This window comes from Balaenoptera ricei, chromosome 4 (genome assembly GCF_028023285.1).
Source record: "Balaenoptera ricei isolate mBalRic1 chromosome 4, mBalRic1.hap2, whole genome shotgun sequence".
In the NCBI taxonomy this organism is placed as follows: domain Eukaryota; kingdom Metazoa; phylum Chordata; class Mammalia; order Artiodactyla; family Balaenopteridae; genus Balaenoptera; species Balaenoptera ricei.
The window spans coordinates 142588881-142616648 of NC_082642.1; the positions used below are offsets into that span (position 1 = coordinate 142588881).

The window sequence follows — 27768 nt, forward strand, 5'->3', positions numbered from 1 at the left end:
CTCAGTCAACATGTTGGAGGTTTTGAATGCAGAAAGAAGGGAAGGGAGTATAGAAAAGAGAAAAGTGATGATAAGAGGAAGATCAGAAGAGAGAAGAAAAGAAACAGTCTTATAAACCCCAACTCAGATACCACAATCAAGGCATCTCTTTCTTCTATCTCCCTATATCCCTTTCTGTTCTAAGGTTCTTTTTTTTTTTAATTTATGTATGTATGTATTTATTTATTTTTGGCTGCGTTGGGTCTTCGTTGTTGCGTGCGGGCTTTCTCTAGTTGCGGCGAGCAGGGGCTACTCTTCGTTGCAGTGCGCGGGCTTCTCATTGCGGTGGCTTCTCTTGTTGCGGAGCACGGGCTCTAGGTGCATGGGCTTCAGTAGTTGTAGCACGTGGGCTCAGTAGTTGTGGCTCACGGGCTCCAGAACGCAGGCTCAGTAGTTGTGGTGCACGGGCTTAGTTGCTCCACAGCATGTGGGATCTTCCTGGACCAGGGATCAAACCCGTGTCGCCTGCATTGGCAGGCGGATTCTTAACCACTGCACCACCAGGGAAGTCCTGTTCTAAGATTCTTGACTTACTAGGACAAAATTAAATATGCTTTAAACAGTTTATGAGAGAGAGAGAGAGACACCGTGTGTGTGTGTGTGTGTGTGTGTGTGTGTGTGTGTGTGTTTTCAGTGGTTGGGGCAGGAGGGAAAAGAAAATCTGTAGTAGTTGAGTAGAGGTTGCTTATCATACTGACAACTTTCCAGCAGCAATAAAATATTGTATTGTTACTAGAAGACTTGCTTATTCTCTGTTTCTGAATTTGAAGAGTAGCCTAGTTTTATAGTTGAAAATGCCTTTAAAATCACATACCTCAGTCCCATTTTCTATATATGAGGAACCAAAGTTCCAGAGGTTTTAGATGGCTTATCTAAAAGTGTTTCTAGGGAAAAAGATGTAGTTTCTGGAATGGCCAATATATCTCCACTTTTGATTTTCAGTGCTCCAGGATGTTTAGGCCCTATCCTAGGGAGGAATGACAAGGATGGCCATTTCCGCCATAGGCTCTAACTCCCATATCCTGCTTCTTAAACTGCATCCACCCCGTCAGGCATTTTCAAGGTCTCCACCAAAGTTCCCTGCCATTGTATTCACTGGCTCCAAGCCAGCAGACAAACATTTGAACTTCTGTCCCTGCGAGGATTCCTAGCACTTCAGGGAATCAACAGCCTGGCCTTTGTTAGAATATCACACTTCCAGGAAAAAAATATTTTTGAAAACTCTTCCAATTCCTAGGAGCACTCACATCTATAAGGCACAAGGCAAACCTTAAAATTCAGTGAAAAGCAAGAGGGTTTTAAAGTTATCATATGAGAAAACATGCCCTTTCTTGACCTCTCTAGAGAAACACAAATCTTGGCTTGTTTGGTAGACAGAATGTTGTCACTTAGAGGGTTATATCAGTCATGAAACCAAATGTTAACCTTCTGCTGCTCTTCCGGTCAGCTACTTTTCATCAGGGCCAAAAAGAGCATTCCAGAAAGATTAAAACTATCCACCTGCTTTAAAGGGGACAGATCCAAGAACATAGCAGATTCCTAAATCTTTGGGAGTAAAAAGGCGTCATTCTGTTTCTTGTCTATCCATCTAATTTTTTCTGTAGCAAGTTTATTCATGTTCTCTAACCCCTTCTCAAAGGTCTTAAAGATGAAAAATGCAGTTGAGATGCTGGTAAGAAAAGTTATTTGAGGTATAGAATTTCATCAGCATTAAGAATTTGATTACGCAAAAAAATTAAAGGTTTATACAGACACATTAGAGAAAAATGTGTTCAGGATACATAGTAAACACTAAACAAATCAAAAGCAGCCTGTTTTTGCTACAAGTACTCCTATTTATCTGTCTTAAGTTGAAGTACGTACTAAATTCTGTACTTCAAAAATATGCCTTGAGAACTAGGTCCAAAGAAAAAGGGCTGCAGTGGATTTTATCTTTTTTTCTGTACTCCAGGATAAATTAATGAAAATGCAAAGAATATTTTTATGTCATGTTTTTCTTTGTTGGCCAATGGCAAAACATACCCTCTTGGCAAATAGGCAGGTAATAGAATCCACTACTAAAAACTCAAATTCTACTGCTGCTAATTTGGCCATATGAATCAAAACTTCTGACTTTTTTACCACCAACTACCCTGAGGAAATAATCAGACAAGAGTACAAACATACAAGAGTGTGCATCACAGCTTTATGATGTTAAAAATATCAAAACAACCTAAAAGTAAATAAATATGGATCTGTTAAACAGTTATTATATCCCTACAGCGAATACAATGGTGCCATCAGCACTGATATCGTAGTAGATTGGCTGACTTGGAAAAATGGTTATAAGAGTGGAGGTAACATGACAGTGCTATAGAGTAAAGCCTTTAGATATAGACAGACCTGGAACCATGTCTTGTACCATTGACCAACTGGGTGTCCTGGGGCAATTTATTGGACCTCATTCAGACCTTCAGTTCCTTCATATGTAGAATCAAAGGAGATCATGAACACAGAGCACTTAGCAATGATTAGCAATGAGATTGGCATGTAGAGATACTGAAGCTTAAAAGCAGTACTACTGACTTTAACATGGATCATTTTTTTTTTAGTCTTTATTGAATTTGTTACAGTATTGCTTCTGTTTTATGTTTTGGTTTTTTGGCCTCAAGGCATGGGGGATCTTAGCTCCCTGACCAGGCATCGAACCTGCACCCACTGCATTGGAAGGCCAAGTCTTAACCACTGGACCACCAGGGAAGTCCCGACTACTGACTTTAAAAAGACATTGTTAGATGTTATGGACTGAATGTTTGTGTTCCCTCAAAAATCATATGTTGAGACCCTAATCCTAATGTGATGGTATTTGGAAGTAGGACCTTTGGGAGGTGATTAGGTCATGAGTGTGGAGCCCTCATGAATGGGATAAGTCTCCTTATAAGAAGATGCCAGAGCTCTCTTTCCTCCGTGTGAGGACACAACAAGACATCGGCTGTCTACAACCTGGAAGGGGGCCCTTGCTGGAACCTGATTTTCCCAATGCCCTGATCTTGAACTTCCTATCCTCCAGAACTTGAGAAATAAATATCTGTTGTTTATAAGCCACTCAGACTCTGGTGCTTTGTTATAGCAGCCTGAACTAAGTTGTTAGGTTAAAAAAAACTTACAGTACAATCACACTCTTGTCAAAGATATACGGATCCATATATCCAACCAGTAGCTATATATCTGTTGAGCATTTAATAACTGACAAGCACTTTGTTAGGAAAAGAGACTGCAATAATGAGATTAAAAATTAGACCCTGTCTTCATGGAGTTCACAGTCTACTACTGGTGACTGATTGTGACCAATTGAGTTTAAAATCCCAGCTTTGATACCAGAGAGGAAGAGGGTAACGAGAGCTTGCAATAGTAGGATTTGATCTAGTCAGGAAGGGCAGGAAAATTTCCTAAGGAAATTGAAGTTTAGCAGAGACAGAAGGATGAAGAGGTGGTGACCAGCTGAGACGGAGGCGAACTGACAGCAATGCACACAACAGTTCAGCGCGTTGAATCTGGACTAAGCCCAGTGCCGTTGCAAACCTTACTCTACCCCCCACAAGTTGTTGTGATTCTGGGCTTGTCACTCAATCTCTCTGTCCCAATGACCTCACCTGTAAAATGGAAATAATAGATTTTCTCATTTATATGATTATGAGGATTAAAGTAGGTAATATGAAAAGAATTTAGCATAGTGCCTAATATGTGTATAGCAAATATTCAATACATGCTAGATAATACTAAAGAAAGAACAAAGAATGAAGATCCAAGTGCAAAGAGGGAACAGTATATGCAAAGGCCCTGTGGTAGCATGATGAGAAAAAGGGAATAAAGTGGTGTTGTATATTCTCCTTTTATTCTGAAAGCTGCTGGAGTCCTTGAAGGTTTTCAGCCAGGCTCTCCGTGGCCTCCATCACTCTCCCTCTCAACCTTTGTGCTACAGTCCCACCTGCCGACTCTCACTCTGTGTACTTGTCACAAGGTCTGTGCACCTGGTGTTCCCTTTTCATAGACTGTTCTTCCCACCTGTTTTCTCCTACTCCCTTCAACTTCCAGACTAAGCGTCACTCCCTCAGACTAGCCTTCCCTGACTTCCCAAATATGCAAACCCTTAATTAATTAGCCCCCCTAGTATCCATGCTTGCTTTGCCTGATTGATGTCTATCTCATCCACAAGATGAGATATATTGTCTGTTACTGCACATAATTGTGTCCCAAGCCATCAGCATAGTGGTTGGCCTATAGTAGGTGCTTATTTCATGTTGGGTAATGAATGAGAGAAAGGATGGGAGAGAAGGAAGAAGGTAAAAAAGTGGAGAAAATTGAAGTGGGGTGAAGCGGTGATAAAATCAACTCAATTTTAGACTTGATTTTAATTTAAATATTTAAAAATCAATTTTAACTGATTTTGAGTGGTACATCTAGATATTCTAAAAACATGGAAAACTGATTTGGAGTTCAAGAGAAAGATCTGAGCTAAAGAGATATAGACTACAGAGTTATTAGAACATGAAAGATAACTGAAGTAAGGGAATGGGGAATAGCAGGGTCTTTAGAGACAGATGGTTTGGGTTCATTACCTGTGTGAATGTGGGCAGGTTATTAAGTCTCTAAGTCACCAGACAGATATAGAGAGATAGGTCCCTATCACAGCCAGCCAGACTCCCAATAGTGTGTTTCCCACATCCCCAGGCTGCCTCATACCCAGCTGGTCACTCAGAGTACCCTGAACATTCATCATACAGAAATCATAGAGATTTTGATCTTCTATTTGTTTAGCATCTGGAGTTGATCAGGTACTTACTGATACCCAGCAGTTATAGATAGGGCTGTTTAAAAATGCATAATCATACCTTTCCCAGCTCCCTCATTGGGTTGTTGCAGAGATCCAAAGAGAAAATGCATATGAAAGGACCTGCAAAATATCCTGTCAAACAAATGAAGATGACATTATCATGACAGAGATCAAGTGACAACATTCAGGATGGCTTTTTCTTCTCCCTAGGAGAAGAGAGAAATGCACTCCACTGGAGTCCATCTTCTCAGATATCTTAGTAATTAAGAACATGGGTCTTGGAAGTCAGACAAATCTGGGTTTAAAGCTGTCTCAGTTATTTCCTAGTTGCCTAGTCCTGGGTCAGGGACTTACCTTTCCTAAGCCTTTGTTCTCATCTGTAAGATGATAATAGTACCTCTTCACAAAGTTGTTTATCAGATAACGCCTATGAAGTGGTCTGCACAGTGCCAGAAAATAGTACTTAATACATGGTAACAATTAATATCATCATCGTCTTTAGAAGTGTTCTGGAGAGCAGCAACCAAATGGAAGAATCACTGCATCTTTCCTAAATCTTTTTAGTATCCTCTCATCTGGGCTGTATTGCTATAGATCCAAGATGGTGAGTTAGACTGCAAAGCTCCCGCAACCCAACAGAGTTTTACTTCCCCCACTCACTCTTCAATTAAGGACATACATTAAGTGTAGCTGTCCTAGGCAAGGGGTCTCAGGAGAAAATTAGATATAATGTGGGTCGAGTTATATACAAAAAGGCAAATCCATTTCCAGCCAGCACTGAGGGATCTACACTCTTTGGGGGACTGCAGAGGAAAGACATAACTAGCATTCATTCCAGGCCTGGCTCTTTTCTTATCTTGCTGTGTGACCTTGGGTTAATTATATCACTCCTTTGGTTCTCATCATTCTTAACTGTGAAATGAGGGAGGGGAAATGTGGGGAGGGGATGGAGTTGGGAAGTATCTTTTTCCCCAAGTTTTAGTTGTTATGACTCCATCCTTATAGACTAACTGATGTCTGTCCATCCTTTGTCTGACCCTGGCAAATGTTTGTTAAATGCTGTCTCTTCCCCAAGAAAATTCCTTTCAAAAAGTCATTTTCATATTACTTAATTCCCTATGAAGTTGCTAATTATCCTTCAATTTTAAAAAACCAACCACTGAGTTGATAATAAATGTGCTTTTAGAAAAGAAAAGAAAGCATTAATACATGCACCCGAATGTTCATTACAGCACTATTTACAATAGCCAGGTCATGGAAGCAACCTAAATGCCCATCAACAGACGAATGGATAAAGAAGTTGTGGTACATATATACAATGGAATATTACTCAGCCATAAAAAGGAATGAAATTGGGTCATTTGTTGAGACATGGATGGATCTAGAGACTGTCATACAGAGTGAAGTAAGTCAGAAAGAGAAAAACAAATATCGTATATTAACGCATGTATGTGGAACCTAGAAAAATGGTACAGATGAGCCGGTTTGCAGGGCAGAAATTGAGACACAGATGTAGAGAACAAACGTATGGACACCAAGGGGGGAAAACCGCAGTGGGGTGGGGATGGTGGTGTGCTGAATTGGGTGATTGGGATTGACATGTATAAAGTGATGTGTATAAAATTGATGACTGATTTAAAAAAAAAGAAAGCATTAATAACTAATTTACTGATCACTGGTGAACCTCACTTAATTGTCAGGTAGAACCACCCTGGAGCTGTTAAGTCATGTAGGAGCACAGACTGTGAACGACTGTCCTGCTTGTAGTAATTAGAACCAGGTGAGGCTGTTACCGAGTCCAAGCTCGCTCTGCTCACCGCACGACAGGCCGGTGAATCGAAGACGAGGTGTTGAGGCAAGGAGTAGGACTTTATTCGGAAAGCCGACCGAGAAGGTGACAGACTAGTGTCTCTGATAAACCATCTTGTGCGGGTTTGAATGCCAGTTTCTTTTATAGCAGAGAGAGGGGGAGGAGATGAGGAAGTAAAGTAAAAAGGCCATAAATTTTGCAAATATCCCCTGGAACTGGCCAGCCTTGGGGAGGGGATGTGTTAATTTCTTGTTTCTTGCAGCCTTCCACAAGTGCGCCTGGTCAGATTGTCTCCCTGTGAGCTGAACAGAGGCACTTTAACATTCAGGCAGAGCGGCAGGGTTCCCTGAGGCAGGCCACTATGTATGATGATAATAACAAAAGCAACGAAAAGCAAAGGTTAAAGTCAAAGAAACGTGGAGTCCGATTTAGCTCTCCCCTGTTACAAGACTAGTGAGGGTTTTTTTCTTTCTTGGAAGAAAGTTTTGAGCACTGTATTGTTATAATAACTGGAAGAAAGATGTCACTTTGGGAGGGTCATGAAGACTACATTCTGGAGGGGCTGTAGAATAGGGCTTCTCTAAATAGGTTTATTTGAGAACAAATCATGAGTGTGCTTATAGGCATATCAGAATGAAAAGCTGAAATCAGGCTTATTCCAGAACACAATCTGAGGGATAATGATGAGGGATGAGTAATAAGGATCCCATGAAAGACCTTAAATTCTATCCACAGGCAGTTAAAATGTATATGAGAGACACTTGGGAATTTACGTGGTTCTGGAAATGGAAGACTTTTTTCGCTCTTTTCTCTAATTTGCAGAGTGCGGGCATTTACCAGCAACTTCTCCACACCCGTGAGGAAAAATAACCCATTCAACACAGAAATACCAAATCTGAGATGTTGTGAGAAGTCACTCAGCTTAAACCCAGCCCTTCTCTGCCTTGCTTGTTTTAGGAAATGTGCCTTGTCACCTCCTCAACATTACTTTGAATTCAGAATTAGAGTGAGTGGAAAGAAGGAAAAATGGTAAGACATCCTAAAATACCCCATTTATGTTTACCTGACAAAATGCTTATAGTATCAGAGTGAAAGTGATTATGACACATGGGAGGGGGCAGGGAGGGCCAATACAATCCTGGAGAATAGAACAGAGTTTGGAGGGACGCCCCTGGTAATTCCTCCCCATTCTTCCCTACAGTTGCCCCATGCTGCCTGGGGTAGGGATTCTTACAAGCAGATCAATAATGAAACACACTCCCAACCAGGCATTAATGAAGCAGCATTAACTATTACTATTCCTTTCACCATCCTGCTGCTGTTTTGTTTTTTTTGTTGTTGTTGTTGTTTTTGTTTTTTTGGCCCTGCCATGCAGCTTGTGGGATCTTAGTTCCCTGACCAGGGATCGAACCTGGGCCCTTGGCAGTGAAAGCGCTGAGTCCTAACCACTGGACGCCAGGGAAGTCCTATGCTGCTGCTGTTTGTAATCATTTCAGTATTCATTTTAATCTTTGCACTAGTTTTATACTTTATTAAGTAAGGAACACGAGTCTTTAAATTTTTTCTACAAGTTCTTTGGAGGCTTGCTTTCTCTATTGTCCAAGTGTTTAATGCCCTCATAATTACTAAATGCAGGAGAGAATTTTCAATCGTCTTTTTAGCACTGAAGACAGTAAATACCTCCACCTTTGGCTCCTGATTCTCTCCGAGTTCCTCTCATACATTTTTGACTGCTCTTTCTTGTGTTCTTTTGTTTGTTTTAAGTTTGTTATTAGACTTTATTTTTTAGGTTTTAGATTCACAACAAAATTAAGCAGAAGGTATGGAGATTTCCCATATACGCCCTGCCCCCAGCACATCGTAGCCTCCCACATGATCAATGTCTCCCACCAGAGTGATATATTTGTTACAACTGATGAACACACACTGACATATCACAATCACCCAGAGTCCATAGTTTACATTAGGGTTCACTCTTGGTACTGTACATTCTATGGGTTTGGACTGTGGACAAAGAAATATTGCCTGACATTTTAGTAATCAAAGAATATTGCCTGCCATCACGCCATCAACCACTGCAGGTTCCCGCAGCGGTGCACCCTGAGGGGAATTCAGGATGGTGAAAAACAGGATATTGGCCCTAGATAGTTAAGATGCATATCAGAGGAATGATTTTAATGAGCTCTGACTCTTGCATCTTCCCGTACAAAGAAAAGCACTAAACTCATTAACTTGAAATGTCTGTTTTTGTGATTAGCAGTAATCTTTTGACGTTCTACTACATGGGTTTGTTTGTTTGTCTGTTGTAGCAAAAACTCCTGTATATCCTGGTTCCTCCCTTATCTCTTCCGAGCAGTCTCTCAGAGCTTAGCTGAGAGGCTGTATCCCAAGCTTAAGCCCTCAGAAAGTTTGCCAAATAAAACATAATTCTCAACTTCTAGGTTGTGCTTTTTTTTTTCAGTTGTCATGGGACTGAGCCCTGAACCTGGGGGGTCTGCACTAATTCTGGGTAGTTAGTGTCAGAATTGAATTGAATTGCAGGACACCCCCTCAGTGTCTAGAAAGTGGGAGAATTGTCTGGTATGAGGGAAGAAAATCCCATGCAAAAAGATCATATACACTAAGTGTATGTTTAGTTTGGTAAGAAACTGCCAAAGTCGCTTCCAAATTGGCTGTACCATTTTGCATTCCCACCAGCAATGAATGAGGGTTCCTTTTGGTCCACATCCTCACCAGCATTTGACGGTGTTGTTGTCAGTGTTCTGGACTTTGGTCATTGTAATAAGTGTGATAGTGGTATCTTGTTGTTGTTTTAATTTGCACTTCCTTGATAACATATGATGTGGAGTATCTTTTCATATAGTTGCGTGTGTTGACCTAAAACAAATAGACTGCCAGTTATTTCTCCAGCAAAGACGGGTTTACTTGGGATCTGCAGAGAATTGCAATTTGGGCTCTGCATCCGTGGTGAGCCAAATGCAAGTCCCTGCACTGCAAAGGAAGGAGAACACTTTTATAGAGGGTAAAAGGAAGTTGGGAGGGCTAAAATAAACAGAGTCCATGGCTTTTCATTGGTTGAGTCCTTGCCAGGGAAGGAGTCTTTCTTCCTCCTCCTGGGCTCTGCTATTGTCACAGGGCATGAGAGCTTCTCATTCTGGTCCCCCGACTCTATTTAATTGAAGTTTCTGTTTTTGTTTTTAATTTATTTATTTTATCTTTGGCTGTGTTGGGTCTTCGCTGCTGCCGCGCGGGCTTTCTCTAGTTGTGGTGAGCAGGGGCTACTCTTCGTTGCGGTGCACGGGCTTCTCACTGCGGTGGCTTCTCTTGTTGCGGAGCACAGGCTCTAGCTGCACAGGCTTCAGTAGTTATGGCTTTTCGGGTTCTAGAGCGCAGGCTCAGTAGTTGTGGCACACGGACTTAGTTGCTTCGCGGCATGTGGGATCTTCCCGGACCAGGGATCGAACCCGTGTCCCCCGCATTGGCAAGAGGATTCTTAACCACTGTGCCACCAGGGAAGCCCGAAGTTTCTGTTAATTAATTTTTTTATGCTTACTATCTCTATATCTTCCTTGATGAGGTGTCTACTAAGGTCTTTGACCAATTTGTTTTGTTTTTAAGTCTTTATTGAATTTGTTACAATATTGCTTTCGTTCTATGTTTTGGTTTTTTGGCCACAAGGCATGTGGGATCTTAGCTCCCCAACCAGGGACTGAACCCGCACCCCCTGCATTGGAAGGCGAAGTCTATAACCACTGGACCGCCAGGGAAGTCCCCTGACCAATTTTTTTTTTTTTTGGCTGTGTTGGGTCTTCGTTTCTGTGCGAGGGCTTTCTCCAGTTGCGGCAAGCGGGGGCCACTCTTCATCGCGGTGCGCGGGCCTCTCACTGTCGTGGCCTCTCTCGTTGCGGAGCACAGGCTCCAGACGCGCAGGCTCAGTAGTTGTGGCTCACGGGCCCAGTTGCTCTGTGGCATGTGGGATCTTCCCAGACCAGGGCTCGAACCCGTGTCCCCTGCATTAGCAGGCAGATTCTCAACCACTGCGCCACCAAGGAAGCCCCCCCTGACCAATTTTTAAGATTGGATTGTTTTCTTATTGTTGAGTTTTAAGAGTTCTTTGTATATTTTGTGTAATAGCTCTTTATCAGATACATTTTTTTGCAAATATTTTCTCCCAGTCTGTGGCTTCTAATTCTCTTGAAATTGTCTTTCAAAGAGCAGAAGTTTTTAATTTTAAAAACTTTAATGAAGTCTAGTTTATCAATTCTTTCTTGCTTGAATCACGCCTTTGGTATTTTATCTGAAAAGTCACCACCAGGGACTTCCATGGTAGTCCAGTGCTCCCAATGCAGGGGGCCTGGGTTCGATCTCTGGTCAGGGAACTAGATCCCACATGCTGCAACTAAGGATCTCACGTGCTGCAACTAAGATCCAGCGCATGGTAGACAAAAAAAGTCACCACCAAACCCAAGGTCCTCTAGATTTTGTGCTTTGTTATTGAAGGGGAGCAGAACCTGTCACCCCAAAATATGCCTCTTTGGCAGGAGAATTATTTTAGGCTGATATTTTTAAGAAACAGCAAACATAGGAAAAGCCCTGAAAACTGAGTAGAAGTACAAAAGCTCCTTTTGTAGGAGACATTTATATTTCTAAGGGAAATCTCTATTTGCATGGGTATCTCCCTCTCTGTACCGGGAAGAGAAGGGTGATTCTAAATCTCTGGAAACACTTATTAATGGAGAAGGCAGTGAATTAAATCTGCAGAACAACCTTACCCTTGTTTACTGTGTTTTTGCTGGTCACCTCCCATAACTGGCCTGGGTGGGGGCGTAGGGGGAGACCGCAACATCTTTTGTCTTTAACTACAGACGGCATCTAAGGTGGTGAGTTGGGCCATTTTGGAGAGTTACTCAGTGTTCTTGGATATCTCCCTTGAATATAGAAGGTATACAAGTTACTAAATGTGTTTGTTTTTCTCCCATTAACCTGTCTTTTCATTACGGAGGGATCTCAGCCAAGAACCTAAAAGGGGAGAGGAAAAATTATTTTTCCTTCCCCACATTATCTTCTCGGAGTTTTGTAGTTTTGCATTTTACATTTAGGTCTGTGATCCGTTTTGAGTTCATTTTTTGTGAAAAATATAAGGTCTGTGTCTAGATTCACTTTTATTTTTTAACATGGCTCTTCTTCCTACCTCTTATTGGATTTATTTCCTTAGATTTACCTCTAGATGAATATTCACTTCTTTTCCTGATTGATCTTATTCATTCACTCTCATGGCTTCTCCCATCTTCTAGAAAGGTTCTCAAATACCAGTCCATTGAATAGTTTCATCAGAGTCAACCAGGGTGCTTATCAGTAATGCAGTCAGCCCTCTGAATCCACAGGTGCTGCATCCTCAAGTTCAACCAACCACGGATCAAAAATATTCGAAAAAAAATTCCAGAAAATTCCAAAAAGCAAAATTTGAATTTGATGCATGCTGGCAACTATTTACATAGCACTTCCATTGTATTAGGTATTATAAATAATCTAGAGGTGATTTAAAGTATATGGGGGCTTCCCTGGTGGCGCAGTGGTTGAGAATCTGCCTGCCAATGCAGGGGACATGGGTTCGAGCCCTGGTCTGGGAAGATCCCACATGCCGCGGAGCAACTGAGCCCGTGAGCCACAATTACTGAGCCTGCGTGTCTGGAGCCTGTGCTCCACAACAAGAGAGGCCGCGACAGTGAGAGGCCCGTGCACCGCGATGAAGAGTGGCCCCCGCTTGCCACAACTAGAGAAAGCCCTCGCACAGAAACGAAGACCCAACACAGCCATAAATAAATAAATAAATAAATTTTAAAATGGTCCACATCAAAAAAATCTTTAAAGTATATGGGAGGATTGCGTAGGTTATATGCAAATACTAATGACATTTTATATAAGGGACTTGAGCATCCTCAGATTTTGGTAACCACGGGGAGTCCCGAAACCAGTCCCCCTCAGGCACCAGGGACGAGACTCTACAGCTTTCCAGGTGCCCCTGAGATTGAAACTTCTGGGACTCAGAATTTTTAACATAATTTTAAGTAGAGAATCATATTTAAGGATCTCTAGGAGATTCCAAAGAGCAATCTTAGCGATCACTGTTCTAAGGGAAGCTGATGATATTTACATCTACTTCTTTTTTTAAAATAAATTTATTTATTTTATTTATTTATTTTTGGCTGTGTTGAGTCTTTGTTGCTGCGTGCGGGCATTCTCTAGTTGTGGTGAGCGGGGGCTACTCTTCGTTGTGGTACGCGGGCTTCTCATTGCAGTGGCTTCTCTCGTTGCAGAGCACGGGCTCTAGGCGCACAGGCTTCAGTAGTTGTGGCTCGCGGGCTCTAGAGCGCAGGCTCGGTAGTTGTGGCGCTTGGGCTTTGTTGCTCTGCGGCATGTGGAATCTTCATGGACCAGGGCTCCAACACGTGTCCCCTGCATTGGCAGGCGGATTCTTAACCACTCTACCACCAGGGAAGCCCTACATTTATTTCTTTATCAATTCTGAGGGCTTCCTGAATTCTAGCCCAATTCTTCTAATAGTTGCTGGTCATCTCACTAGATAACCCTTAGTCAACTCATCCCAATCCTGTTGGAACTATGTACGCTGCCTATGTTTCTTTTTCAGGTAATGATGCTATTTATAACCACATATAGCCACCCAGGCTAGAAATCTCCGTTACTACAGCTCCCCCGCTTTCTCACCTCTATAGCTGACACAATCATCTATATAGATGACACAATCCTGCTATGGAATACCATTGGAATCTACCTGCCTCTTCACTTACTGTGGCCATTTACTTCATGCCTCATCTCCTTCTCAGAACACTGCAATGGTTTTCAGACTTGTCTAACATTCTGATTCTCTTATCTCTAAACCATTCTCTACATTTCCATATGAATCATCATTCTAGGGCAACAATGTCTTATAGAACTTTCTGGAATGATGGCAATGCTACATATCTGCATTGTCCAGGAGGACAGACACTACTCCCATGTGGCTACTGAGAACTTCAAACGTGACAAATATGACCGGAGAATTGGATTTTAAATTTAATGGAATTCAAATTTATATAGCCACATGAATCTAGAGGCTACCGTAATGGACAGAGCAGTTCTACTGTGGATTATTTTATATCCTACCCTAGTGCTTTCAAAAAGCTCTTTACCTACAGGATAAGGTCTAGAGTCTATAGTATGACGTTGAATGACACTCATAATCCAATCGTCTTTTCAGTTTCTGCCACCTCCCCTCCCCTATTCCACATGTTCTACTCTAGCACTGTAAAAACTTGCTTTTCCTAAACAAGCCATAATTTTTAGGTCTCTCAGCTTTTGAGCCTGCTGTTTGCTCTGCCTAGAATGTCCTTCCCTTATTTCCTTCCTTTCAAAAGTTGCCCCAACTTTCCATGCCGATAAAGAGTATATGGGAGGATGTGTGTAGGTTATACGGCCTGCATGCATCCCCAACGTAGCAACCTCCCCTTAGCCTTGACCCTTGACCTTGAACAAGCTGTTTAGCATCTCTCCGCCTGGTTATCTCATCTGTAGAGTGGGAATGATAATATTTTCTCTCTAACAGAGTTGTTGGAGGATTAGATATTGCACTATTCAGACTCCACTGCTGAGAAAGCACTCAATAAAAAACGTAATATTTTCTGTCCTCCCGTTAACACTTATGACGTGGTATTAGAGGTCTTTCCAGATGGGACTCACTCTCTCTTTCCTCAAGACTGTGAGCTCCTTAGCAGCAAAGACTTGATCTTGTTCATCACTGTCCTCCAGCAGCCGGCATATTGTAGCTATTTGACAAATGCCTTGACTGGGGGACAGATAACTGAGTGAATCAATTACTCACATATGGTGTCACAGAATTTTTTTAAAAAGTACCCCCTTTTTTTAAAAAAATTATTTATTTATTTATTTATGGCTGTGTTGGGTCTTCGTTTCTATGCGAGGGCTTTCTCTAGTTGCGGCAAGTGGGGGCCACTCTTCATCGCGGTGCGCGGGCCTCTCACTATCGCGGCCTCTCTTGTTGTGGAGCACAGGCTCCAGACGCGCAGGCTCAGTAATTGTGGCTCACGGGCCTAATTGCTCCGCGGCACGTGGGATCTTCCCAGACCAGGGCTCGAACCCGTGTCCCCTGCACTGGCAGGCAGACTCTCAACCACTGCGCCACCAGGGAAGCCCCAAAAAGTACCCCTTTTGTGTGTATCTTTAGCAAGGAGCAAAAGGGCAGATAGTTGCGGCAAGAATGAGAAAAGAGGGTGCCAACAACTTTTCTTGTAAAGCATTAAATCTTTCTTGTTACTGCCCAGAAAAACTGGCGTGAGCCTGTTGTTGAATCTGTATCCTTTCTCCTTGCTTAACTAGAGTATAGCTCTCACATTTCTGCCATTTTGACTTTCCTTTCTGGGTCCTCTGCCCCTCTCCCGCCATGGGCATTAAGCTTCCATCACTGTCACCAAGGAAACAGCAGGGATGCTCATTCCTCACAGCTCTGCCTATCTGAACTCTGGTTGCCTTTGTCCACTGAGCTAACTAAATTCTTCGTGTGCACACCACTAAATCGACTGTCCTCTACACAGAACTTTATCCATTATTCTACGTTTAAAAAAAAAACAACAACGTATAACTATTTCTTCTCTTGGGAATGGTCTTTTTCCAGACCTGTCAGTACTGTTGAATGCAGCAGACGTTTTCGGTCCCTAGGAGGAAATATATAAATTGCCTGTTTAGCCCTTGCACTGTGTGCACTATATAAGTGCGGGTCAATTTTAAAGCGCGCACCAGAGCATTCATAATGGGTTTCGCTTTTAAAAGCACTGCAGACCAAAAATAAACCTGACAAAGGGCAGCTGTAGAGTTTTAACATGTGGAAAACTCCACAGGCGGCAGTTATATAACTGGAAAGAAACATGATAAATATTTCATACCGTTAGATGAACTTCTAACTCTGACACGTGAAAAGCAAAGAACACAAAACACACCTCAACTCTCCACAAAGAAGCAGAAAGCTTACACCGAGGAGAGGCCAAGGCGATTGCTAAAATCTGAGTCCTGCCTTCCAGCTCGAGTCTTGATTGCTTTTTTTCCCCCCTTCGCCTTCAAGGCGGAGCCGGCAAACCCCATCTCCCCGGAGCGCCTACCCGGCAGGTTCGCGGGTTGGCCAGAAATTTTCCAAAAATCTCCACCCTTAGGCTGAAAACCCCCAAAGAAGTTTTGTGCCAAGGAGGGGAAGAGAGGAGTCGGAGCAAGGCAGGCGCAGTCCCTCCTCCTCCGCGCCCCACCCCCAAGCCCTGCGGCCAGCGCCTCCCGCGCCCGGGCTCCTCGCCCTGGGGGACAGCTGGCAGCCCCGCGCGGGACCAGACACAAAGCCGATCAATCCCGGCGGCGCGGGGGTGGGGGCGGGGGCCGCCCGCCCCGCCAGGGCTTCCCTTCCGCCCGTCGCCTCCTCCGGCCCCCTCATTAGGACCCAGCCGACACCTCGTCCGGCTTCCTCGGCCCGCCCCGTCCCAACCTCCCCGCACGCCCCCCTCCCCCCAAAAAAGAACTGTCCAGACCCCCCCAGGCCCCTGGTTAGGCCAGACCCGCCTCTAGGCAGCGGGCTAAGAAGACGCCCCTGGAAGGGGGAAACTGACATCCCATCAGGCCCCGCCCCTCCCCTGCACGAGTCTCTCCTCTCCCGCCCGGAGAAGTTCAGTGCCCCCCCGGGCTGCCTCCCGCGCTCCCGCGCTCCCGCCGCCGGGACCCTCGGCTTTCGAGGAGCCGGCAGCTCCCGACCCCGCGAAGATGGCGAGGAGGAGCCGCCACCGCCTCCTCCTGCTGCTGCTGCGCTACCTGGTGGTCGCCCTGGACTGTAAGTTGCTGGGGTACCGCCACCCTCCCACCCACTCCAGCTAAGACCAGCTCCCCCAAACCTACAGCCCCTACTACGCTCGGCGCTGGCGGAGGGCTTTCTCTGGGGCCCCGGACGGAAGGTCTGCCGCGGGGCAGCTGACTTGACACCCAGCGAGCCCAGAATTCGGGGGTGCCGTCTGCGGCGGGGGGCCGGAGGTCTTCGGTTTAGTGTAAACCGCCTCTGATTTTGTCAGTTCTAGTTAGAGAAAGTTAAGGGTCCACACCAGCAGGTTCTCATCTTCTTGCAAAGTTGGGTTAAGTTTTCAAAGACACGGAGACGTGAATAGAATGCAAAACTCACTAACTCCTTAGAAGATGCTAAGATCCCAAGATGGCATCACTCGGAGGCAGGCGCCGGCCACACTCTTCGCACTAGAGCAGGGGGCACTATTAGAATTTTCTTGGCTTTTGAGGGTCCCAATTGTGCCGCTAATATGCAGTGCACTTTTGGGACGCGGGGTGGAAGGAAATTCCTGGCTGCTGAGCCAGAATTACTTGTATCCTCTCCACCTGCACATCTACATTCAGTTAGAGGAGTCTGGTCTGGGCGCTCCAGCCAGCTGCTGTGTCCTCAGGGGACGTCCAACGGGATGATTGTTAGAAAGATACAGAAGCTCTGATGCTGTAGCGGGAGACGTCCCAAAGTCAACTTCACGGGATGGTTCTAAACAGGATTTTCACGGATTCTGGGCTCATAAGATTTAAAATCCTGGGAATGGTTCCTATTATTTTGTTTTCCTCGCGTTAACTTTTTAGAAAAATGGAGATTACAATAGATCTTTAGCACACTTAAGAAACGAAGTTTTCCTTTTTCTTTCGTTTTAACTTTTTTCTTTTTTCTTTCCTTTTATTTATTTTTAATAGAATGCATTATTGTTGTTGCTATTCAAGTTCTGGTAATATAATACTTAAAATAACCTGCAGGTTGCGTGTCTAATAGCATAAAACAATGACTTTTTCTCGAGCTCTCATTGCCTGAGTATTGCTCAGCTCAACGTGGTGTGAGTTTTTGTCCCTAAGTGGGGAAAGAAGGTGCAAGTTGTCTCAGTGAAGGGGGCATGTGCTGACCTCTATTATAGGAAATCAAACCAAGAAGTCAAGGCTTCACAATAAAAACCATTACGCAATTTTGACACATCAATTGGTATCATGTTGAACACAGACAAAAAAATCACTAATGCCGAAAGGCAACAAAGAAGAAGGCTGGAGGAATTGTAACAAAACTACTGGGAAAGTTATGTATTTCACTGACAGTCTTAAATTTGAAATAAAAAGGCCTGACTTTAGTGTAGAATTATCACTAATTAAAAACAGAGAAAATGATTTTACTCTGGTATTACTACACAGTAATCAAAATAGAAACAAGACACCCTAAGTTTGAAACTGTAGCCAAGAATAACCCAGAGGCAAACACAGGCTTAGATGAATAGGCAGAATAAGCGCTTTTTCAAGCTTTGGGTAAAGTTAACACTTTGGCCCTCCTAACCCTGACTCCTACAGGGGATTAATTTGGAAGTGTGCAGGGATCTTTTCTGTATTGTTCCTGGGATGCCAAAAGGCCTGGTATTACAAGAATGTTTTATTTGCTTTTTAAAAATTTTTTAAATTTTATAACAGTTTAGACTTAAAGAAAAATTGCAAAGATGGTATAGAGTTCCCATATACACCACACCCACTTTCCCCTATTATTAATATTTTACATTAGTGTGATACATTTGTCACAATTAAGGAACCAATACTGATACATTATTATTAACTGAAGTCCACACTTTATTCAGATTTCCTTCTTTCTTCCCTGATGTTCTTTTCTGTTCCAGGATCCCATCCAGGACACCACAGTACATTTAGTAATCCTGTATGTATCCTTAAGCTCCTCTTAGCTGTGAGTTTCTCAGACTTCCCTTGTTTTGTTATTACCTTGACAGGTTTGAGGTGTATTGGCGAAATAGTTTGTAGAATGTCCCTCAATTGGTATTTCTCTGATATTTTTCTCATGACTGGACTGGATTTATGGTTTTTTTGGAGGGAGATCTCTGAGGTAAAGTATCATTTTCATCACATCATATCAAGGGTACATACTGTGACCATGACTTATCACTGTTGATGTTAACCTTTATCACCTGGTCGGGTAGTGTATGCCAGGTATCTCCATGGGTTACCTTCCCCCCAACTTTCCATACTGTATTTTTTGGAAGGAAGTCACTATGTACAACCCACACTTAAGGAAGAAGAGTTATAATCCACCTCCTTGAGAGTGGAGTAGCTCCATAAATTACTTAGAATTTCTCTGCTTGAGAGATGTCTCTCCCCCCCACTCCATTCATTCATTCATCTATGTTTTTTTCAGTATAAGCTCATCAATATTTATTTTGCACTTTGGATTACAGTCCAATACTATTTTATTTATTTTAGATTGTCCAGCTTTGGCCATTGGGAGTTCTTAAAATTGGTTCCTGTGTCCCTTTGACATCCCCCCATCATTGTGTATATATGTGTGTTTGTTTGTTTGTTTGTTTTTAGCACTTCCTTACTTTCTGGTCCCACAAAATGCTCCAGCCTGATCCTGTGTATATTTTCTGCTCCAGTTCCAGAATGAGCCACTGCTCCAAGGAGCCCTGGTCCCTTTGATTGGAGAATGGTATTAGAAACCAAGATCTGGGCACTAGGTACATTCATTGCTTTTAGGGTGTTGTTGAAAAGACAAGAATGTTCTTCGAGGCTAAGTTTCACTCCACCGTCCTATTTTTGATTTATCCACTCAGGTTTCACATTCAGATCCAAAAACTGTACTGAAGGCTTACCTATGTATCACACCGTTCCTAGGACTTTCCTGTATGTTTTCTCTTTTTAAGTTCTCAACAAATGCATGAGATAGAACATATCTTCAACTTACAGGTAGGGACCCTAAGGCTCAGGAAAGCTAAGTTACTTGTCTAAGCTCACTTATCTAGGCTGGAAAGAGGTGCAACTGGGATTTGAAGATCAGAGACTTTGTTGCATAGATAGCTGGCCTTCACTCCTCTCATTTTTCTGAGCACTTAACTCTTTTTGCCATCTTCATTCAAGAAAAGACAGTGGATTCCTTGTGCTCTAATTATATACTCATCTTCTTGATATTCATCCCAAATACGACTGTACCACTCTTTTGTCTCAATCCTAATATGTATAATATCATGCTCATTCCCATTCTTTCTTTTTACTTCTATCTGTCAACATTCTTTGTTTCTTTTTGGTAGTCAGGAGGATTGCTTTTTGTTGTTGTTGCTGTTATTTAAATTCTGATTTCAGTGTACCTGTTGATAGGTGGACATTTATTTGTGTGTTTAGTTGAATTATATTTTTCTTTCCCACTAAAATAGAAGCTCCATGTGGGAAGAAATTTCTTGATGTTTGCTCACTACTGTATGTCCAGTGCTGAGCAAAAGTGCTTGGTTAATGGTATGGGTAAATATACACCTGTCGAAGGGGAATGGGTTAAGGTGGAATGGGTGGAAGAAATGTATGGATAGAGTTAATGATCGTATTATAAATCATGAAGACCTAACTTACTCTACGTAGATGAGATGTCAGATTTCTCTGAGGTAACACTTAAGAAAAGGAGTTGAATGTAAATAAGAGCAGTGTGCTGTTCTTGGCAGTACACAGCTGGTGGCAGCTGGTCCTCAGATCTAGACTGGAACCCAAGCCAGGCAACTTGGCCTGAGTTTGTAATCTCTCATCAACTGACAAGGACTGTGGAGGGGGAGAGAGGTTTGGATCTTCTGCAAAATTACAAGGTTCTGCCTCTATGATGGAATTGACCCAAAACAGCACTCCAGGAAACCGGTGCCCAGAAAATTCTGCCCTCTGTCAACATTGTTAAGAACAAAGCATCATAATCAACTTGCTGAAGAGAACTGGTTCCATCTTGACATAGTCAAGATGAATGCAAAGGTCAAATTGTGCTTGCTGGTAGACCTGATAATCATTTTAAGACAGTAACAGACATGACATTAAAAAGAAAGATGTCAAAAGCAAAAATATCAGCATAAAGAGAACAGTGAGTTCCCTATGGCTGAGGACACTCATTTACCTCCACATGAGCAGTTCAATGAGAGAAGCCCATGTGAATTTACACACATTTGCTCTGCCCATGGTTTCTATCACACTGTCTTCCTCCAGTGGCCCTCTTTGGTGGAGAAGATGTATTAGACCATAGAGGCAAGAGCTACTGTGTTTGTTAAAGTCAGACCAGCAGAAATCTGTAAAAGCCATTGTTTAAAATAACATTTCTTTACATCCCATAACAATGTAGTGACACCACTGCTGAGCCGATACTCCAGGCTATTTGTATTGCCAGATTGATGTGTTGTTTTGTTTTTTTTTTAATAAATTTATTTATTTTATTTTTGGATGGGTCTTCGTTGCTGCACGCGGGCTTTCTCTAGTTGCGGTGAGCGGGGGCTACTCGTTGCGGTGTGCAGGCTTCTCATTGCAGTGGCGTCTCTTGTTGCGGAGCACGGGCTCTAGGCACGCAGGCTTCAGTAGTTGTGGCATGCGGGCTCAGTAGTTGTGTCACACAGGCTTAGTTGCTTCGCGGCATGTGGGATTTTCCCGGACCAGGGCTCGAACCCCTGTCCCCTGCAATGGCAGGTGGATTCTTAACCACTGCACCACCAGGGAAGCCCCCCAGGTTGATGTTTCGAGGAAGATGAGGGTGAGTCAGAATCTGGGTCAAGTGCTTTCTTTGGCAAAAGAAGAAAAAGAAAACTTAAAACTGGGCACTACTTTCTTGGAAGGTGTTACTGAGGTCAGAACTCAGAAAAAAAAAAGCCCAACTGTATTAGTTTCCTATTGTCGCAGTAACAAATTACGATAAATTTAATGCAGCACAAATTTATTATCTTAAATTTCTAGAGGTCAGAAGTGTGAAATAGGTCTCACTGGGCTAAAATCGAGGTATGGGAAGGGCAGTGTTCCTTCTGCAGGGTGTAGGGGAGAATCTGTTTCCATGTGTTTTCCAGCTTCTAGAGGCCAGCCATGGCCCCATTCCTTCAGATGCAAAGCCAGCAATGCCAGGCTGCCATTTCTCTGGTTCTCTCTCTTCTGCCTCCCTCTTCCACTTATAAGGACCCTTAAAATTACATCAGGCCCACCTGGGTAATCCAGAATAATCTACTCATCTCAAGATCAGCTGGTTAGCGACTTTATTTCATCTACAACCTTATTTCCTATTTACCATGTAAGGTAACATATTTATAGGTTCCTGGAATTAGGATGTGGACACCTTGGGGGGGGGCATTATTTTGCCTACCACAGCAACCAAAATTAGGATGTGTGTAATCGGTGTTGTGGCCAAGAACATTCTAGAGCCCATGGAGCAACCATAACTCTTCCCTTTAAATTATACTTCATAGTGTTACAGATTTGCATTTTTTGAGCTGTATTTCTGATGGCATAGTGTAATGGTAAAGAGCACGTACTCTGATGCTGAACTCTGCTCACTTACTAGCTCTGTGACCTTGTACAAGTTATTTGACTTTTGTGTGTGTTAGTTGACCCATCTGTAATGGTGATAATCCCAATAACAGTACTTACCTCATAGAGGTTTAGGGAGAAAGAAATGTGTTCACATGTATAAAGCACTTAAAAAACTGTTACTGTTATTATTGTTAAAATTTTGGGGCAATGAAGCTAAACATTCATATTATCACTTATAATGGATTTCTGACATTTTTGAGAGTCATAGACAAAGAATAGGCTGTTTCATAAGTACTGTACTAGTTTAAACAGCCTGTTTTATTTACTTTTATTATGTTAAGAGTTTATTTTAAGGAATTCCCTGGCGGTCTAATGATTAGGACTCCACGCTTCCACTGCAGGGGGCACTGGTTCAATCCCTGGTCGGGAATTAAGGTCCCACAAGCCGCGCAGCATGGCCAAAAAGTAAAATAAAATAAAATAACTAAAATGTTAGATTAAAAACTTTAAAATGTTAAAAAAAGAGAATTTTTTTAGAATGTGTTTTTTAAAGTTTTATTACAAAATACACACACATACGTCTCTATCTATCTGTCTATGAAAAGATTATACTCGTAACCAGGTAAAGAAGATGAGGGAGACCATTTCTGATGGCGCCAACAGCATGCACAGATGTCCTTGGGGGAGAGCGTTCAGGAAGAGGGTGAAGGAATAAAATAAGTTCTTTAAGGCCAGAGTATGGAGAGCAGGGGAGAGTGAGAGACAGCAACCAGGGGGTGGGGGGCTTTGTGAGACACAATTAGGATTTTGAATTTATCCTAAAGTAAGGAGAAGCCATTGAAGGCTTTTAAACACTGAATATCAGTCAGATTTGCATTTCAAAAAGAGAACACAGTGGATGGAGGATAGAGAATGGGCAGAATGGGTAGGTGGGAAGTTGGAAGTGGGGAGACCAGCGACTGGAGTAGTCCAGGCAATTACTTCCTAATTATGTCTTTTATATAGTTTACTGAAATATATACATACACAAACATAGATCATTAAACATATACATATACCCAGAGAAAATTGTTTTATTATTTGAAATGTAGTTAATTAATCAGGGATTTGAGAAAAATTGTTCTTTGGTTTTTAAGGAATTTTTTAAAAAGTCACGTATACTGCAGGTGTTTCCAACTTTCTGTTCAGCTCCCAGCATATAAACGTAAAACAGTAGCTCTTTGGGTTACTATTTCTCTTCTTTCAGTGTTGTTCTCTTTTCCAATACCTGAGTTTGTCTTCCATCAGTATTTTTTTAAGTGTTTTTAGAGTTTCACCAAGTTGCCACCCTTTGGAGGGTGATTTGATTAGTTGTGATGGGAAGAAGAGTGGCCTTCTATGTTACTAAGGGTATGAGTGTGTGCATGAGAGAGAGAGAGAGAGGGAGAGAGAGAGAGGATGTGTGTGCCCAAATGAATGCCTGCTGACAGGCCCACAGAACCCTACTCAGGATCTTCAAACCAATGAGTGGGTCAGCAGTGTTCTGCAGTTTGAATTGTTCTTATGTTTTATGAGGAGAGAAGCAAAACACTGTCCTGGACCTAGTCCTGTGAAGTAGGTCAAGAGCTGCTCTCTTAAAGGGAACCCTGCTACACTGTTGATGGGAATGTAAATTGGTGCAGTCACTATGGAAACAGTATGGAGGTTCCTTAAAAAACTAAAAATAGACTTACCATATGATCCAGCAATCCCATTCCTGGGCACAGATCCGGAAAAGACAAAAACTCTAATTTGAAAAGATACAGGCACCCCAGTGTTCGTTGGAGCACTATTTACAATAGCCAAGACATGGAATCAACCTAAATGTCCACTGACAGATGAATGGATAAAGAAGATGTGGTAAATATATACAGTGGAATATTACTCAGCCATAAAAAGAATGAAATAATGCAGTAAGTCAGACAGAGAAATATAAATAGCATATAATATCACTTATATGTGGAATCTAAAATGAAATTATTTCCAAAACAGAAATAGACTTACAGACATAGAAAACAAACTTATGGTTACTAAAAAGGAAGGGCAGGGAGGGATAAATTAGGAGTTTGGGATTAATAGATCCACACTACTATGTATAAAATAGATAAACAACAAGGACCTACCATGTAGCACAGGGAACTATATTCAATATCTTATAATAACCTATAATGGAAAAGAATCTGGAAAAAAATATATATATATATACTTTGTTGTATACCTGAAACTAACACAACATTGTAAGTCAACTATACTTCAATAAAAAAATAATAATTTAAAAAATATATTTTTCGGAAACAATTTTGAACGGTTCCCGAAGTACAACCACAGAACTGTATAATGTTCTAAGGGACAGAATTCGACGAGTACTGATTAAACCATGATTTTCCTCCCAGAAATTCTCTAAAACTGTTGAAAATAGAGGTAAACACTTCATTTTACTCTAAGTAAACGGGTCATTTATGCCTGTTCAACTGCGTTCTCCAGATCTTCAGAGGATCTCCTACTGCTGTTGTTGACATTGCTAACAGCCCACCTGGAAAGAAACTTTGTGGAGAAAAATGTCAAATATTTCCTTCTAGAAACTGGAAGTGGGGAAACATACAAGAGGGGACTCTATGTGAGTAAATAAAGTGCTCTTGAATGATTTAAAAAAGAAAAAGAGCCACTCTCTTAGCTTTCCACCATCTGTGCTCCAAAAGCCCTGAGCAAGAATCCTCGTCAGCATAACTGACGTGAGTTTTAGTCCTTAACTAAAGAGTCTTGTCTCTCTCTCTCTCTCTCTGATGTCATTGGACTCAAGATTTTATTTGTTTCGTTGGATTTTCTGTTTTGTTTTAGTTTTCCAAATGCCTCACAGGGACATTTTGGGAAAAATTTGTCTTTATACTTGTACAGAGTGAAGAAGCCTAGCTGGTCTCTCTCCTTTATGCAAGGTGTTTCCGGTTTGCTGGCTCACGTCTTGTCAAAACAGTCGCCTGCTGTTTTCAGTTTTAGCTTTTCTCACACTATGAAAACTTGCTCAATACTTTATGATGGACGTGATCAAAGACAAAAATAGATCACTGTTAAATGCATCTACTTACATGTTCAACTAGCATAATTTATGTATATGGTGAATTCGAACATTACAGAAAAGTTATCAAATGAGAACCGTCTCCTTTACAGTCCTCCTGATTTTTATTCCACTCCCACTCTTTTAATCTGATTGTTTAATTGAGGTATAGTTGATGTACAGTATTGTATAAGTTTCAGATATACGACATTCACAATTTTTAAAGGTTATATATACTCCGTTTATAGTTATTATACAATATTGGTTATATTCCCTGTGCTGTACAATATATCCTTGTAGCTTGTTTATCTTATGCATAGTAGGTGGTACCTGTTAATCTCCTACCCCTATGTTGTCCCTTTCCCTCACTCCTTCCGCTCGTAACCACTAGTTTGTTCTCTATACCTGTGGGTCTGTTTCTTTTTTGTTATATTCACTAGTTTGTTTTATTTTTTAGATTCCACATATAAGTGATATTATACAGTATTTGTCTTTCTCTGATTTATTTCACTAAGCATAATACCCTCCAAGTCCACCCATGTTGTTGCAAATGACAAATTTTCATTCTCTTTTTATGGCTGAGTAATATTGCATTGTGTTTGTGTGTGTGTGTGTGTGTGTGTGTGTGTATGAGACATCTTCTTTGTCCATTCATCTGTTGATAGACACTTAGGTTGCTTCTATATCTTGGCTACTGTAAATAATGCTGCTATGAACATTGGGGTGCATGTATCTTTTTGAGTTAGTGTTTTTGTTTTCTTCAGATCTATGCCCTGAAATGGAATTGCTGCGCCATATGGTAGCTCTGTTTTTAGTTTTTTGAGGAACCCCCATGCTGTTTTTCACAGTGGTTGCACCAATTTACATTCCTACCGATAGTGTATAAGGGTTCCCTTTTCTCCACTTCCTCATCAATGAAGTAGCCCACTCTTAAGTTTCTTGCATGTGATTCCAGAAAAATCGTCGGGGGGGAATGTAGTTCCAGCATATATGAGCATACCTGTATAGTTTCTTTAAAAATAAAAATCAAAATTACTGTGCTTAATGTTCTGCACCTTCCAACAGATCAAATCATATTGTGTATAATATTCTGTGCTTTCCTACAAAGTATCTATTTTTACCAGTAGCTAAAGCCATAACCCAAAGCTGGGTCGCCAAACAGGACTCATGATAACGTCTTGAAGAGGCCTTTTTAAAACCCTGTGCCAAGATGCAGTAGGGACTATCTTCTAGTTAAAACCACTAAATATAAGTAGTGAAACCAAGTGCTATAACAAAACAGAGGGAAATAAACTCCCAAACCAGTGATCAAAACTAGAAAGAGAAAAATTTCAACCTAGACCCAGTGAAAAAATCCAAAGGAGAAGAGAGTAAGGGCCAGAGAGGACAGAGACACCAGCACCAGCTAGGATTTACAGACAAGTGCAAGCTGCTGCTATTTTTAAAGGAGAGGAAAGAAGTAATGACCACAAATAAAATTGGAACACGTTGAGCTACTGGGAAAGTGCTAAATTTGAAAAGAGAGAATTGTGTTTATGTTCAAAAAAAATGCTGTAGAGTCACTTTAAAATAGGAATGGATTCTAATCAGAAGTAGAATGGACATAATGAAATAAACAATGACTCAAGTGTAAATAAACACTGATCTATTCAATCCAATAATTTAATTACTGGTTCTTATTATTTAATCCAATAATCTAAACACAGTGAGCTCTGCCATAAAATATATAAAAGTTTTACATAAACTGATTGGAGCTATGGTATCATTGTACCATGACCCCATATAATGCTTTTGGTCCCAGAAGAAGTCAGATTCTTTTGTGTTTGTGCCCCGTGTGTGTGTGTGTATGTGTGTAAGGGAGTGAACCTCTATGCCATTTTATCTAGATACAATGTTTCTCCTCCCAGCCTCCATCTCTTCTACTGTTGTTGTCGTCCTTGTTCAAATGTTCTCCATGTTGCCAAACACAAGTCCTCTCTGAAGGTCTAAGTCCAAAATCTCTTACCTCTTCTTTTAAGTCTTTCCAAGTCATCCATTTTTCAAAGCCAAAGTCTACTGCTTATTATAATCCTGGTGCTCTTGGCATGTTCCTGGTTCTCTTACGGTACTTATTGGGCTGTACAGTTATCATTTTACACGTGCATCTGGATTATGAGTTCGCTGAGGGCAGAGACAACACATCTTTGTGTCCCCAGCAGCTAGTGTGGTGCTTGGCACAGAGTGGTTCTTTAATAATTAGTTAAATAAAAGTAAGTAACCTGGAGTTTAGATGTTTGTTTATTTGCCTCTTAGCTTCATAAAATTACATAACTTTTTAGTAATACAAATCCCAGGAGACATGTAAAATTCATAGTCCTTAATGAATGTATGATTTTACTGCTCCTCGAACTCCCTCCTTGCTTGTTAACTGAGACCTCCTTAGAGTTACTAGGAAGTATAGAGACAGATCTGCCTTAAACAGGTGCTGGTTGCTGGATGCCTCCTTGTATCATAAAAACACATAAGCTTCTCTTGAATTGACAAACATTGATTATAAACTCAGACGAATTAAACAATACCTCCTCACAAACTGCCTGAGATAAAACACAACATAGGATGTTACCGAGGTTTTTTTGTTTGGTTGGTTGGTTTTGTTTTCTGCACCTCGCAGCTTGT

The 27768-nt window shown here is 41.7% G+C and overlaps 1 protein-coding gene across 4 annotated transcripts in view; it reads left to right on the forward strand.

Annotated features, from left to right (window-relative positions):
• The first annotated feature begins 15923 nt into the window (after positions 1–15923).
• JAM2 (junctional adhesion molecule 2) overlaps positions 15924–27768 on the forward strand; it is a 66978-nt gene continuing 55133 nt past the window's right edge. For 2 of the 4 annotated variants that reach the window (XM_059921392.1, XM_059921393.1), the window contains exon 1: positions 15925–16542. In XM_059921392.1, the coding sequence (XP_059777375.1) occupies positions 16476–16542 (67 nt within the window). In that variant the 5' untranslated portion in view covers positions 15925–16475. Of the gene's footprint in view, positions 16543–27768 lie in introns of all 4 variants that reach the window. The other 2 variants (XM_059921391.1, XM_059921394.1) reach the window with 2 other exon arrangements.